This window comes from Phalangium opilio, unplaced genomic scaffold (assembly GCF_054372755.1).
Source record: "Phalangium opilio isolate 3A_F unplaced genomic scaffold, DU_Popi_V2 ptg000082l_1, whole genome shotgun sequence".
NCBI lineage: Eukaryota > Metazoa > Arthropoda > Arachnida > Opiliones > Phalangiidae > Phalangium > Phalangium opilio.
In genome coordinates, this window is record NW_028324189.1 from 4,281,569 (window position 1) to 4,295,705 (window position 14,137).

The 14,137-nt window shown below is 36.7% G+C and overlaps 1 protein-coding gene across 4 annotated transcripts in view; it reads right to left on the reverse strand.

The window, feature by feature from the left end:
- Positions 1–11,069: 11,069 nt before the first annotated feature.
- Positions 11,070–14,137, reverse strand: part of LOC149651045 (cell adhesion molecule Dscam2-like) — a 38,293-nt gene continuing 35,225 nt past the window's right edge. For 3 of the 4 annotated variants that reach the window (XM_089847810.1, XM_089847809.1, XM_089847808.1), the window contains one exon: positions 11,070–11,782. In XM_089847810.1, the coding sequence (XP_089703936.1) occupies positions 11,775–11,782 (8 nt within the window). In that variant the 3' untranslated portion in view covers positions 11,070–11,774. Of the gene's footprint in view, positions 11,783–11,803; positions 14,103–14,137 lie in introns of those variants that run through there. The other variant, XR_016371035.1, reaches the window with a different exon arrangement.

Sequence of the window (14,137 nt, forward strand, 5' to 3'; positions counted from 1 at the left end):
ATGTAGAGATAGCTGCTCTTCCGCTATAACTTCTTATTTCTACGCCCAATTCTTATATAGAAGAACAAGACACCTAATCCCACTAAATTGCTTCGAACCATTTCTTTTTTTAAAAAAAACTATATTGATTAGGCCTAAAGCTTAAAAAATTTATTAATCAGGCAAGATTTCCTACGCTTTTTTTGTTCATCAGGTTAAACAATCCGTGCTTGGGAAATTTCTTTGGTCTAAGTCTACGCCTAATTAAGGAACTTTGAAGCAAATAGGGGTTCTTCATAATTAAGCAGTATTTTGTATGAAAGAAAGAAAAGGCTCCTCATTAGAAGAGAAAAAGCTTTGAACTTTTTCGCTATTTTTTTTAAGTCTTCCTCGGAAGGGGTGAAAAAACCTTGAGGTTTAAATATTTTTAGGCAATTTTTTTTATCGGAAAGTAGGCGTAAATTGGGTTCTAGTTTAATTAATAATAATTACTGATTATTTAAGTTAGTTAATTAATTACGTTTCAAGTTCAATGACATACGAAGTACAATATTTTTTGACGATTCTTTTACATTCTAAAGGAGTCTGGTTCCAATATTCTTAATTAGTAGCAAATATCATGGACTTATTATATCACTAACGTTATTAATATTAACCATGTTTTTTAATTAAACCCTTCAGAGCGTTACCACGACCGACACATGAAACTGGGTTTTAGTTAATATAAAATGTGAGTTGGTCCAAAAGATCTCCTCAAACTTAAAAAGATACAACTGTTTCTAAAGAGTTGTAAAAGTAACTTAGCGGCTCATTTTAAGTCGAAGAACACACAAAAAGTCGTATTTTATTGTAGGCACACGCACTCGGAAGTGCGAGAAAAGTACTCTTTTAACGATGACGCAAAAAAGAACAAAAAGTAGGTAAAAGCGATACGTAAAGGAAAGTCTAACAAAGATCAGAAAAAGTTTCCTCTTTCAAGAGAAGAAAGACTGGTGGTAATATAACCGAATAAGGGTCTTGTTTGATGTAACGCGCTTCAATGTGGGCTCAGTATACCGTCACCGTACAGTTCTCTGTTCTTTTGTGTCCCGGATTTTCGACGACCAATTATCCTAAGTGGATAGGGTCGACCTCGGACCATTGTCTTCCGCTATACCGAAATGTATACCGAAAGAAAATTGGTTGGCACGAGAAAAAAAGGAGCAGCTATATCTAGAGTGGTCGAAACAAGTGTTTGCTTCGACAAGACAGGTGCCTTGCTAAGTAAATTGTTGGAGTATCCACTCGGACAACGTTCATTCTGCTCTTACCCTCGGGTTTTCTTTTCACATTACGCCTTTTTTTCTTTGTCTCCTTGAGCTTCATTGTCTAGAATGATTGCTTCAAAAACAATAGGCAACTGGCAATTAAGATAAACTCGAAGAGGCATAATGATTTTGCGCCGAAATGGAACTGAACTGTGCTTAACACAATTTCAACCATTTAATCTTATAATCGTTTAGTTACTTTGTTTCCGGTTTTTTCAATTTTAATTTTATCGAAAAAGAAGCGAGTCAAAAACAATAGACCTTTTCGACAAAAAAGATGGGTAGGCAACCCTCAATATCGGGAAATGCAAGGCAAAGTTTTATCCCCGTCTCTTTCCCCTCTTGGTTACATCGAAATGGTCTATTGTCATTAAAAATGAATATGAGAAGTGTATACAAAGTTTCGTGTATTATGGTTAAAAATTGATCGACCAAAGAAACAGGCCGTTAGTATTAATGGTTAAATTAAGCCAGTAGGTTAGGGTAAGAGAAACTCTCGTAATCTATGGCTTTATGAAGACGGTAAAGTGCTCGAGAGATTAAGCTCCTTTCCTAGTTGCTACTCCCTTTAATTGCTCCCACGTTGCTTGCTCAGACGTTTAAGAGTAGCGTACCTACCCTGAATCTACTAGTACCCCATCTCAATGACCGAACCGATTTGCATCAACCTCTTAATGTCGAGACTAGGAACTGGCACGAGAATTTCCCTGGAGAATCAAGGTTTTCCCTCCTAAGTCTTCTCTCCAGCATGATTTATACTAAGCTTTTCCCCCTTTTCCCCTTTGTTTAAAGTCTATTTTGCTAGGGCGTTTGAAAATTACAGTCTCGGAAACATTAAGCTCTAAGAATCATTAGTAGATCTTAAAGTTTAAGCGCTGGAACGTGGTCTTTAAACGATGAAGACAATTTCCTATAATTGCTCACTCTGAATTTAAGTCTGGCGTCGTAAGCTGTAGACATACCTAAACTAATTTTTTTTTTAAGTCAAATTCGATTTGACCGAAATTGCATGGCTTGCATGGAATTTATATTGCAAAACCTAAATTATGGTTTGTAACAATGGAATGTTGCAGTGCTGAAATAATGTCTAAATTTATAATTACAAAACAACACCTTTCTAAAATGTAAAATTTTTCAAGAAAAATGAAGTGTAATGAAATTACAAATTTTGTTCACCAAGCATAAACCAACTTTTCGTTATACGCTATACGATCCTAAATTTGTGGTTGACACAATTTCTTAAATGCGCTTAATTTAAGGTGTGCAAAGGAAAAGTAGAAAGCATTCTTATTTAATATGAAAAAAATTAAATGAAAAGAGAGTTGACCTTACTTCATCTCCGCATAAACTTAATTATCTTTCTTAATTAAGTTCAAAGCGTGAATTCGCGTTACGTACTGTACGTTGCTCTTCGCAAAATTTAATCTGCATATTTCGAAAGGTAGCTAGGCTTTATATAAACAAAGCCTTGTCAAAATTCCCGAGTTGTGTAATAATATTATTATTATTATTATTATTATTATATTTATATTACATTTCACTGGATCGCAAAATTTCTCTTCAAGCCTTTTGAGCCAAATTGACTGCTTAAACTTTATAACCCTGGGCAAAGTGTATACGTTCGTACTACTGAAATTATACATATAATTCTATCTCAATGCATCTTCAAAAGGAACTAACATGACCTTGCCTTCGCCCTGCAACAATTTTACCCTCTTTCAATAAATTAGAGTTTAAATTAAATTACCTTTACATCTACAGACCCGTGAAAAATTCAACAAAGCCGTAAAGATCAGCAACAAGGAGCTAAAGAATATTAAAAATTCTTTAGCTAATTGATTTTTGAAGTATTCTCTGGGGGTTTATGTGAATTTTAATCATCTTTAGGTTGATTTAAAAGCATTTCTAAGACGAGTTTACACGAGATGCATTGCAACCATTTTGGAAAGGCCTAGCTTATTCTTTCTTCAAAACAATTACATTTTCTTATGAAATATCTCTATCTTTAAAAGCAAAATGTACTATCTGGACAATTCCAAACAGTTTCAAAGTATGTCGTGAAAACGCAGCTTAAGTGACTATAGTTTATCGTAAATATTTTGTTATCAAACATAAAGAATTCAGGAACATAAAAATTTTACAAGCCATAATTATTTGAAACACCTACTTAAAATTTATAAAATTTTAGTTCACGGTTCTTAAGGCGATCAAGGCACATATCGGCCATTTAGTGAGTGCGACGCGTGTTGATGTATACACTTTGCACGGAGAACCAATGCAGGCTCAGTAATTGAATATAATAGGACAATTTTCAAAGTGTTATTGCTGGCGAACGTAAACTGGCACCTCATAAATCACCTTTCAAATTTTAGAAACGTCTTTTGGCCGAAGGATGGATACGTAAGATCCCGCCCACCCTGGGTGCCTTGCCCTAGGTACGAAACGAAGGCGGGGCAGGATAAGGGTGCGAGAACCCATCTATTGTATACGTGTGAGCGGGCCCAGGTAATTTGGGGATTTCCTGGATACGCAGGTGACCGTAGGCGCTAGGTGATTGATTTTTGCTTCCCCCCTTCCGTGTCCCTTCTTCCAACCTGGTGCTCGCTATACCGATCTTCCGTCTATACTACACATCCATCACAAAACAGCCTCGCTACATACAAGTCTCGTTTTTACGGCGATTTCACATTGGTGATTTATTCCAAACGCTTATTGCAGCACCATGGAACGAAACCTTTCCCCTTATATATATAGAGTAAAGAAAACGGAAAAGACCTACAAGGGACGGTGTAACGTCAAAAAGACTTCAAATTTTCCCCTATGTTGTAAGTTCGATATTTGCGCTGTAGCCCAAGAGTAAAAAAGTTCAAACTCTCTGAAATTACAACCGAACTAGTTGAATCAAACATGTATACATAAATTTCTTTGGCTCAACCGTGTTAAAATGGTCAAACCAACGGATCTATAAGATGAATGTCATGCAGAATATGTCCCAGTAACTTGAAGTTTGCGCGAGGTTTTGAAAAGGGAACAAGGCGTCCAAAGGTCACATAACAATTTCGGGAAAATAATATTCACATCTGATCTCCTACTCTTGTTCAAAAGGGCTATAGTGTCTATACTTTTTGTCTTAACTTATATTGCTAAGGAAATTGCCTTTTACTCTACAGGTTGAAAGGCTCACTTGACTTCAAGAGTTGCCAGTATGCTTATGCTCAGACCCTACAAGAACTATATCCCTAAGGTGAAATAACGACTGATATGTAAAAAAGGTTTATGATGTCGTAAAACAGTTTAATGGTGGACTTAAAATTTTTAGTTTCTTCAATAGCCTATGGTAGACAATGTTTTTCCTTCCAGGAGGACCCTAGGAACGATTTTAATGTCTTGTTATCTACAGTACCGTTTCGATACCCCAGACCCTTTAGGGTTTAAAATGGCCCAGGGATCCGTATATATCACGCGTGGAATTATATTGGATTTTTTATTTTAAGGTGAACGCCTTAACCCCTGAAAACTAATTTTAAGTTATATTGATGTATGTTAAGTTTCTATTTGAAATAATATGTAAAGTAAGTTGTAGGATGTCAAAACGTTTTGAACATTAGGATGCAATTAGAACTAACACTCTGAATTATCTGATAAGGAAATAAGATTATCAAATTTTGGGATAGTTTCAAGTAATGGACTTGAGATGGCGGTTTATTCAATACTTAAACATGGGACAACGGGCCCACTGTTAGCAGTAAAGGGTTAAATGTTGCAGGGAAATCGACCCTGGAATGGAAAAGGGAAAAAAAGTCTATTTAACGACCCGCGCATGAAGAGTTCAAAATTTTTAAAGAAGTGAAATTTGGAATCGAGGAAGCAGTGTATGGCGTTTTTTGGGCATGTTTCCATCACGAAATTTTTGTCGGGAAAAAATCTATGGTAGATTATAGAAAGAATGAAAAAATGGTTGAAGAAAAGCGCTGTGTTTTAAAATGGGCAAAAAGGAGTGAAATACTCATCGATCACCCAATATTCGGGAAGTTGCTCGCCCAGGGTTTCCTACATTGTAATCGGACATTGGGGCCCCGTAGTAACTGTTTACGCCCCTGGGGTAACGGGTGAAAAGGAGACCCAAGAGGGTCCAAAGCTAGCTGAAGATGGGGTGGGCTCTCGCCCAACTTAATGAGGCGTACGCGGTTCTTTGGAAGTCGCATTATCCATCTTTCACGCCAGGATTCTTTCCGAGGCGATGGTAACACGGACCCAAGGCCTGGAAAATATCCTCGCTGAGAAAGACGTTGAAAAGTGGGAGTTGTAAATTCATCGCTTTTTTCCCCTCTCCATCCAATGTTTTTCTCCCATAGGCCTTTGCTTCTTTCTAACACCAGCCAACATCGCTAGCTATATTTTTTTTCGAATGAATTCGAGGATGAGGAAGATCTCTTCTGTAAGAAGTGACGGACCAAGATGGGAACAGCTTCCTTGACATTTCGCAGACAAAGGAGCTTTCTCCGATTGATTTTAAAGGCAACCCTTTCCCATCGCATTTATTTTCACCCTTACGAAGATACGCTCCATGCTGTTTTTATATCTAGTAAAAAGGTCTCTCGAATATTTGCTCGTAAACAAAACGAACTATTTTAGCTTTGACGGATGTATTATTTCAATGCATAGTGGGACTCCATTTAATTCAAACACGACCAAGGCTTAGGTACTATTTTATAATTCCATAGAGTGCAACTAGTGTTTAAAGCAAATACACTTCTTGTTTTTATAGCATTGTTATGCAAGATAGAGAGCCTAGGATGTTTAACCCTCACTTTATAAAGAAAAAAATAATAATACTAAAGAGTTCTTATGAAAAGGTTATTGTTAAATAAGGAGTTTTTTCCTTCAGCTCAACGAAACTACTCGAAATAAAAGAGTAAAAATTTTCTTTTCCTTCTCTATGATTTTAAAGAAGGGAGAATGCTCCTTGTAGCGCAACTCTGGTATCTTTCTTTACCCAGAAAATAGAAAAAGGTAGATGGAAAACCAGACGCTGAGAGCTTCGGCTTTAGAAATATCGAAAAGTAAGAAAGCTAGGAGAAGTTCTTATTTTATTTTTTGCCCTGGCTTTCAGTATATACTTGAGAAATGGAAATGCTTATTATTTTTTGAGCAACTTCACGAGTGCAACGCTAAAAATCAGAAACAGCGAAAATTGCGAGTGTTTTTCATTTTTTTATTTTTTGAAAATGTATAAGGCATGCGCTCGAATCCCGAGGCTGTCCGCGAGATAACTAAGTCTCCACTTGAGTATCCTTAAATAAAACTAGCATACGCTGCTAGTGTACATTCGATTTTTCGACATCGTGAACTAGTTCCTGTCCATTAGATTTTTTATTTTTCGCTACATCGGCTAGATCTTTGACTTTTTCTACATGTAAGAATAGATGCGTGGGTGAAAGAGTATCCGGATACGGATGTAAAATAGAAGGAGTTGCTAGCATCTCTTCATTCAATGTTGTGTACCATAGTGACCATCACCCGTAGCATCCTTTTCCTTTGACCATACAGAATCTAGCACGCTTTTCTGACCATAGAGGAAACTTCTTCCCTTACTATTCCAAGCGGAAGTTTAAGCTACTTGCCAGGAAACTGCTTACTAGCATCGATTTTATCCGATGCATGGGGGAATGATGCTTTATAGAGAGGACCCATCCTACACTACTTATTTACTCTTATATTCTTTTTTTCCTTCTAGAATCTGCCCCTCGTAAATAACTTAAACTGAGAACTCTCTTTACATCATGGCATGAAGAGGAATCGATAAAGATTTGGGAACTTTTTATAGATTTTTTTTATTTCTCTATCTTTAATGGTAAGTCTTAAACCTTCAAATGAAGAGTAATTTAAAATTCTATTTCAGTTTAATCCCTGGTTGTTTCTAGCCTTAAAATTTAATGATTGGGTTCAATTTAGTTCGAAGTTTCCTTAGGAAATTGAATTCCTGTAGAGAGATTTATAATTTAGGCTAGTTTTTACATTACTAAGGCACTTTGAATAAAAAAGTGTATTTTCAGTTTAATCTCGGTTAGGTTGGGCTAACCTCAAACTAGTTTAAATAAAGTTTAGATTTTTAATCTATTGGGAATTGCAGATAATTTCACAAGTTTTCATTTAAACACGAGTTAGAAAAACATCCTTAATTTTTAAACAGTGCATGCACGTATCAACGTTACTTCACGATGTAGGCTTGGTAATTCGACTGCATAATTAATGAATACAGCTTGTTTTCAATCAAAAACACTATATTAGGTCCACGAATACATTTGAACGGATAGGGAATTGAGTTTTTCATCTAAACTCTGTTGTTTATATAAATAAAAAGCGAAATGAATATATTATTTAGGTTACAGAACACGCCATCTCCTCTAATCAATATATCAAACTTTGAAAATATCTTTGTAAATTCATGCATAATTTCCAATTCGAAAATATATACCTTTTTCTTGTTATTTTGGTCTATCCTCTTGCGAAAAAATATATATATACAAATAAACCATTTTCTATTTTCTACTTTTTTTTACAAATGGAAGATGAAAAACGCTCTTTTGTATTCAGATCTACATACACATTGAGAAATTGTTTTCAATAACTCACATAAATTCTTCAAATAATAGAATTTCGAAGCAATCTATATTCCGAACGTGAAATTTTCCAATTGTTTTCCAAAAAAAGAGCCAACAAGCTCGCGAAGTATGTTTGAGAAATCATTAAATAAAACGGAGGGGATCAATAATTCGCCGACTTAGGTCAAGCTGTAATGGACGCGAGACCTAAAAGGTTAACTACGCAAAGACTCGCGTATAACGATGAACATTAAAAACGTTACTCCTACATCAGAAGGCGTTAATTCCCCTTTCTCCTTATATTAAATAATAAAACGGGTTTAAGCTCTATCTACATTGTCTAGGGAATTCTACCCCACTGTTTACCTAACCCAAGCTAACGATCTTTCATAATCGCTCCGTTCTACGCTACAGTCGTTAAAATCTCGTGTCCGAATTTGCCTTAGCCTTTTAAAGATCATTTTTACGATAGCTAGACGCTGTAGATTTAGTGAAATCCCCTTTATTAAAGAGCACAAAAACCCTTCTTACATTTTACCAACCAATTAGTTCGATTCTTTTTCTACAATTTTTTTTTTCAATAACAGCTAGAGGACCAGTGATTTTTTGCGGAGCATACTGAGCCTAGCATACTAATGGTACTTGGCCAGCACCAAACATAAATTTATTCAAGTCGCGTTCTGGACTTCTTCTAGTCTTTAGTACAACTAATATTAATCTTTTGTAATGGTTGCTTCGTGCCTTAAAGGATATAACCATGCAGCCCAGGTTTCTTAAGGATTTCTTAGTACAAACAAAATTATGGACTTGTTAACTGCTTAATTACGTGCTTTGACTTCAGATAAGGGAAGGGGCCGTTCAAAAATGACGTGGAAATTTAGTTTACACATATTTAAGTAAACATCACGTTGTGGTACGACCCTCGATATCGGTAAATTTATTTGATTATTATTGAATAATAAATATTTTTTAATCTATAATGAAATTTATACGCAAGAGTATTAAATTTCTGGTAAGTCTGCTATAAATGAGAAACATTTTTTTGGCATTTTTCCGTTCAGGTCAATGTTTTCAAATTAAGATTGGAGTATTTTACGGACGATCCCTTAAATTAATTATAAAACTGGTTTAGACAATTTCTAATTTAATTAAGGAGCATCCCTAAAACACTCAAATCAAAACTCGAAAACGGTGCGCCGGACGACAAAATATCCTTGATTATTTTAGACTCAAAATCAATAAAAAGAACATGCCTTTAATTATCAGAAACACCCTGTATAATAGAGTCTTCCTCATAAGAGAACTTTCAAACGCAACTAAACGTAATACAGTGATGACCCCCTTTATGCAAAAATTCAGTAAGGAAAAGGGAGAAGAAAGTCCAAAAGAGTGAGACAATTAATTTGGTTTACCGAGCAGCTAACAGGAGCTGCTCCTACTTTCTTAGTTACATGAATTATTAATTTCACCCCTACTTTGGGCCCCCCTTCCTCTCTGCCGCCGCTCGTTTTGAGAAGCCTCAGGGCTAAGGTTTAGCTCATTTTTCTTCTGGGGTTTTCGTCGTTTCATTTTGTGCCCGCGCATAATGACACTTAATCGACGAAAGCTTTTCTTGTAAGAACAAAGAGCGAACGATGTAGTTTTCCCTTTTCATCTAACCTTCTCTTATCTTTTTTATTTGAACTCTCCGCCCCCTTCTAGCTAGAGCGACACTCCATTGAAAAGAAAACGCGTCGGCGATAATGGAAAATGGCCTCTTAATTGGACTATCCAGCCCTAAATGATTTACTTTTTTTATCTTAATCTAGAACTTGAAAGAAGCTTTACCACCATGTGTAGTCACGATTTTTAAGCGTAATTGTTTTTTTAAAAATGTGAATTTCATACGTATTAATGCACGCTTTCAAAAAGAAATATTCAGTAGGCCAGTTTTTTTTTCATTTAGTAGGCCTACGTGTAACGTTTTTCCTTTGATCGAAATGGGTTGGTTTTTTCCTTCCCCTTATTTCAAATGAAGCACAAAAATCAATTGGCCATTTTTTTAACTAATTAAATCTTGGATCTTATAATTCGCATACGTTTAACGTTTTCTCCTCGTTTGAGACTCGTACTTAGGTTCGCGAGGGGTTGGTTTTATCCTCCCCCTTTGAAGCTAAAAAATGCAATAGACCGTTTTTTTTAAAGTATATTCATGGATCTTATAATTTCTTCATAGGGGAAAAACTGGGAGCTTTGGAACTACAATAACCACGGCGCTAAAAAAGGGAGCCTTGGTTCAAAGGTCAATTCTAATTTCGAAGCAGTGTTTCAAAGGGGTAAATCAGATGTATTCCAAAATGCTCTGATCTCGGGGGGGGGGGGAAAGAATGACGACTTTTTTCGTCACTTATACAAAGTCCATAATAAAACCCTCAAAATTGTGACGTGAGTTAATTTTCTAATCTTCGAAAATTTCACACCCCCACCCTCTCTTTGTGTGACGTGGTACAACAGTCACTTATTATCAGAAAGATTATTATCACCAATTAATAAAAATTATCCACGGACCAGCTTAAAAAATTCCCCTTTTACCAAAGCCAACTAATATGTAATTAATTTTTACTTACCAAGCCTCCTCGATTCAAATCTGGCGATGATTTCTTTGATGAATAAATTTGCTGTCGTAAATTAAATATGCCGTATATTTAATTAACTACGCGTAAAAAAAAACCGCTTTAAAAAATAATACCCGTCGCGTGTAGACATGAATGATTGAATGGCGTAAAAGATTAACCGAAATCAACGTGGCTTCTACCAGGGAATCGTTTGGAGAGAATGAGTCATTGTTCAGGCGCTGGGTGGAATTCTACTAATTGAGAAAAAAATTGGTGGGATTCTACTAATTGAGAAAAAAAGGGTGGAATTCTACTAATTGAGAAAAAAATAGGTGGAATTCTACTAATTGAGAAAAAAATGGGTGGAATTCTACTAATTGAGAAAAAAATGGGTGGAATTCTACTAGTTGAGAAAAATATGGGTGGAATTCTACTATTTGGGAAAAAAATGGGAAGAATTCTACTAATTGAGAAAATTTACATATTTTTTTCGATTAAGAAGTAGATGACGCTTTGGTTGCATCATTTACGCGCGTATTTTGAACCATTACTACCAAAGTTATTGAAACTAATAATAAACAAAATATTTATGTACAATATTTATTAGCTGTGATACAATCAGATATGTGTCACACACTTTCATTTTTGTACACATATGTACAAAAACATCCGACGCAAAACAATTTTAAGCCAAATATTGTTTGGAAACATTAAAGATAATATAGCTCTTAGATTGATTATAATAATAATAAAGAAACTCGAATAATCATTTAATATACACGAAACAACTTACGGCAGAATTATGAGATTGAATCATTTTTCAATCGTGTCTCTTTTAAAATTAACATTTTTAGAACTTCGTATAATGAGATAGGTTCATTTTAGGGAAGTGTAGACCTTTTGTTTTAGATTGGTATTTCATTAATTTTCAGTAAGAAGTTCATCCGGGGAATCATTGGAGACAGATGGTTTGATATATACCAAATAGTGGTGTATAGAGTTTTGTCTCTATCGCATCGTTGTGTAAAAAGAGTTCAATCAGAGTCACGAGTTGAGGGAGGTTCGGGCTCGCGAATAAGCTTTATTGGTTAAACAAAAAGGCCCGAAATAGCGCGTATACCCTTTTTTTCTTTCAATCCTGGGAAAAGATTGAAGAGGAAAAAAGAAAGAGTATCCCGCGCTTTCCTATACAAATAACATTCTAGTATTCCTTCTCCCCCCTTTTTTCCAATCTTCTTTGCCAATTACCGGCTGTAGCTCACACCATCAAAGCCTCGTACGGTCTGTCTCTAGGATCCTGCAAAAAGAAAAAGAAACAAGACCGACAAGCAATATTTAATTAACATGGAAAAGGTGAAAAGTTTGGTTTAGGAATATTTTGGGCTGACTCCAAGCCTTTGACAGCGCCTTACGAGAATCTATGACCCAAGTCGCTTCATGACAAGCTCCAGTTTGTAACCAGTGACAAACTTATGGTTAATATATCTTATGAACTTATGCTATTGGGGTTTACCATCGTCCAAATAAAACTAAGAACCTTTGTGATGCGCGGGTTTAAAAAGGAAACAAAAGGCGATATAAGAAACAACTCGTTCTAAGAGAATAGGATTCTTGGATGTTGCCGAGGGATGGGTGCAGACTGATACGGCACGAGCCTATAAGACACCTTTTGGACCTAGCTCCGCTTCCTTCCGATTTATTGTATGCCTATTGACGTTGGTAGGGATAGAACGTTGGTGTTATGGGGGCCAAAAGAAAAATGAGCTCATCATTGTAAATAGGTTTTGCTCTATCGACATTCCCTCGTTGCAAGCCGGTTGCTCCCACAGCAATCCAGGATGGAATGGTAGCTATAGCTTCCAAGATTCCGCTTGGTCGTAATATTGGTTTCGAGAACAGAGCTTCGACGCCTCCTCTAATTGAAGGCTAGGTGGCGCGTTCTTGGCATTGACAGGAGCTGGCCTCAAATTAGATTGGGATTGTTAGAACGATAGACGGCTTTCGTACACTGCAGCCCCTTTTGTGAATGAGTAATTGGGGGTTACCGTCGAGCCGCGTTAAGCCTAGTTTCCCTCAAAGCGAGTCTTCAATCCTTTCCCCTAACAGAAATAGGCCTAAGGAGCCCATTGTTTGGTCGCATCCCCTTGGGCGAATATATTAATGAGTCCCTCGCTTCGCTAAGCCATACAGCTTTGAGAAATGTGACTAATAATAGACGCCTCTGACAAATAAGACGCCAGGGAATTAAGACCGCCGATAAATATTGCCCGTAGGGGATAGGAAACTTTACGGCCATAGATGCCATATACCGAGGAATGTATATGCTTAATAATCGCCTTTTGTTCTATAATATAGTTCCACCTATATTGGTTTATTTCCGCGGTTCCCCTGAAAGATTAGTCCAAGACGGGGAACGTCAAGGAGAACGAGCGAGAGAGAGAGAAAGATTGGCTGTTTATATTAGAATTTACTTATTAAGTTTATTATATAATAATCTAGAATTTTAAATGTTGTTTTAACTAATTGTAACGTATTAAAATAAATAACTCATAATTCACTCAATGTACACGAACTAGCTAATAAACTAGGTTTCATCCACTGAACTGGTAGCCAATCAGAATTTTCATTCGTAAACTACAGTCTCTTTTATCAGGGAGCTTCCTCTTCCTTCCGTTTAATATCAGGGCCTTTGCTAATTGAATGGAACCTCTAATGACACGAGATTTCGTTTCAGCTGATTAATGGACTTTTTTCTAATTGACTTTTTGTCGCGAGTTCTTCCAGTACTGCATGGCGTATTCCATTCAACAAAGTGTATGAAATGGTTTTGATACGGGAGCGAGCGGTAGTAGGATATGAATTGATTGCCAATTTTGTTCCGCAGTCGATCGTTTCGAATTGAACCCTGGATATGATCGTGATCGATCGACCGATAGGCCGACCCACCGAAAGAAGGAGAAAAAGGTTGGCTTTAATTCTGAATGGAACGAAAGTGGTAAAGGGGATAGGGTTAAGTCTTGTTCATAGTAGCAACAATCCGTAAAACAGAACCATAATACTGTATATTGGACTAAGGGTCGCGTTGGTTGGTTTCAGGATAATTTCGGACATTGAGTCGCAATTATATTTAAGAAATTCGAAATATGGTTATTGAGGGCTGCAATTTTTCTGCTAGGTATGAACGAATCCATCTGTAGCAATCGGTCGCATAAAACTATTGACATTTACGAAAGAGACGAAATATTCGATAAGATAGTGGCCGTAACGAATCAGTTTTGGACTTTATCGAGAGGTGGGTTGAACCACGATACGCCTGGGCTTCCACATCACTCTGATAAAGATAGCTCGTGTCGTTCTCGTCGGGGGATCTTTCCGCTTCCAGCCTCGATCCTATTCCTCTATCTCTACTGTCTCTGTACGTCTAAGTCGCGGAGCTAAAAGAGGAAGACCCCGATCGTGACCTCCGCTTGATTGATGAGTCCCAGTCCGGGAAGGCGGCGGAACACCGACACCCGCATTGCCTTTAGTTGGCTTGTCCCTTTTTCTCTTTATTTCTCGTACTATACTTCTAACCCTTTTACGTCTTTTCCTGAAGGCTAGTATACTCCCTAGGCAAACTCCGTAGAGAGAGAGAAAAAAGAAAGAGGTGACA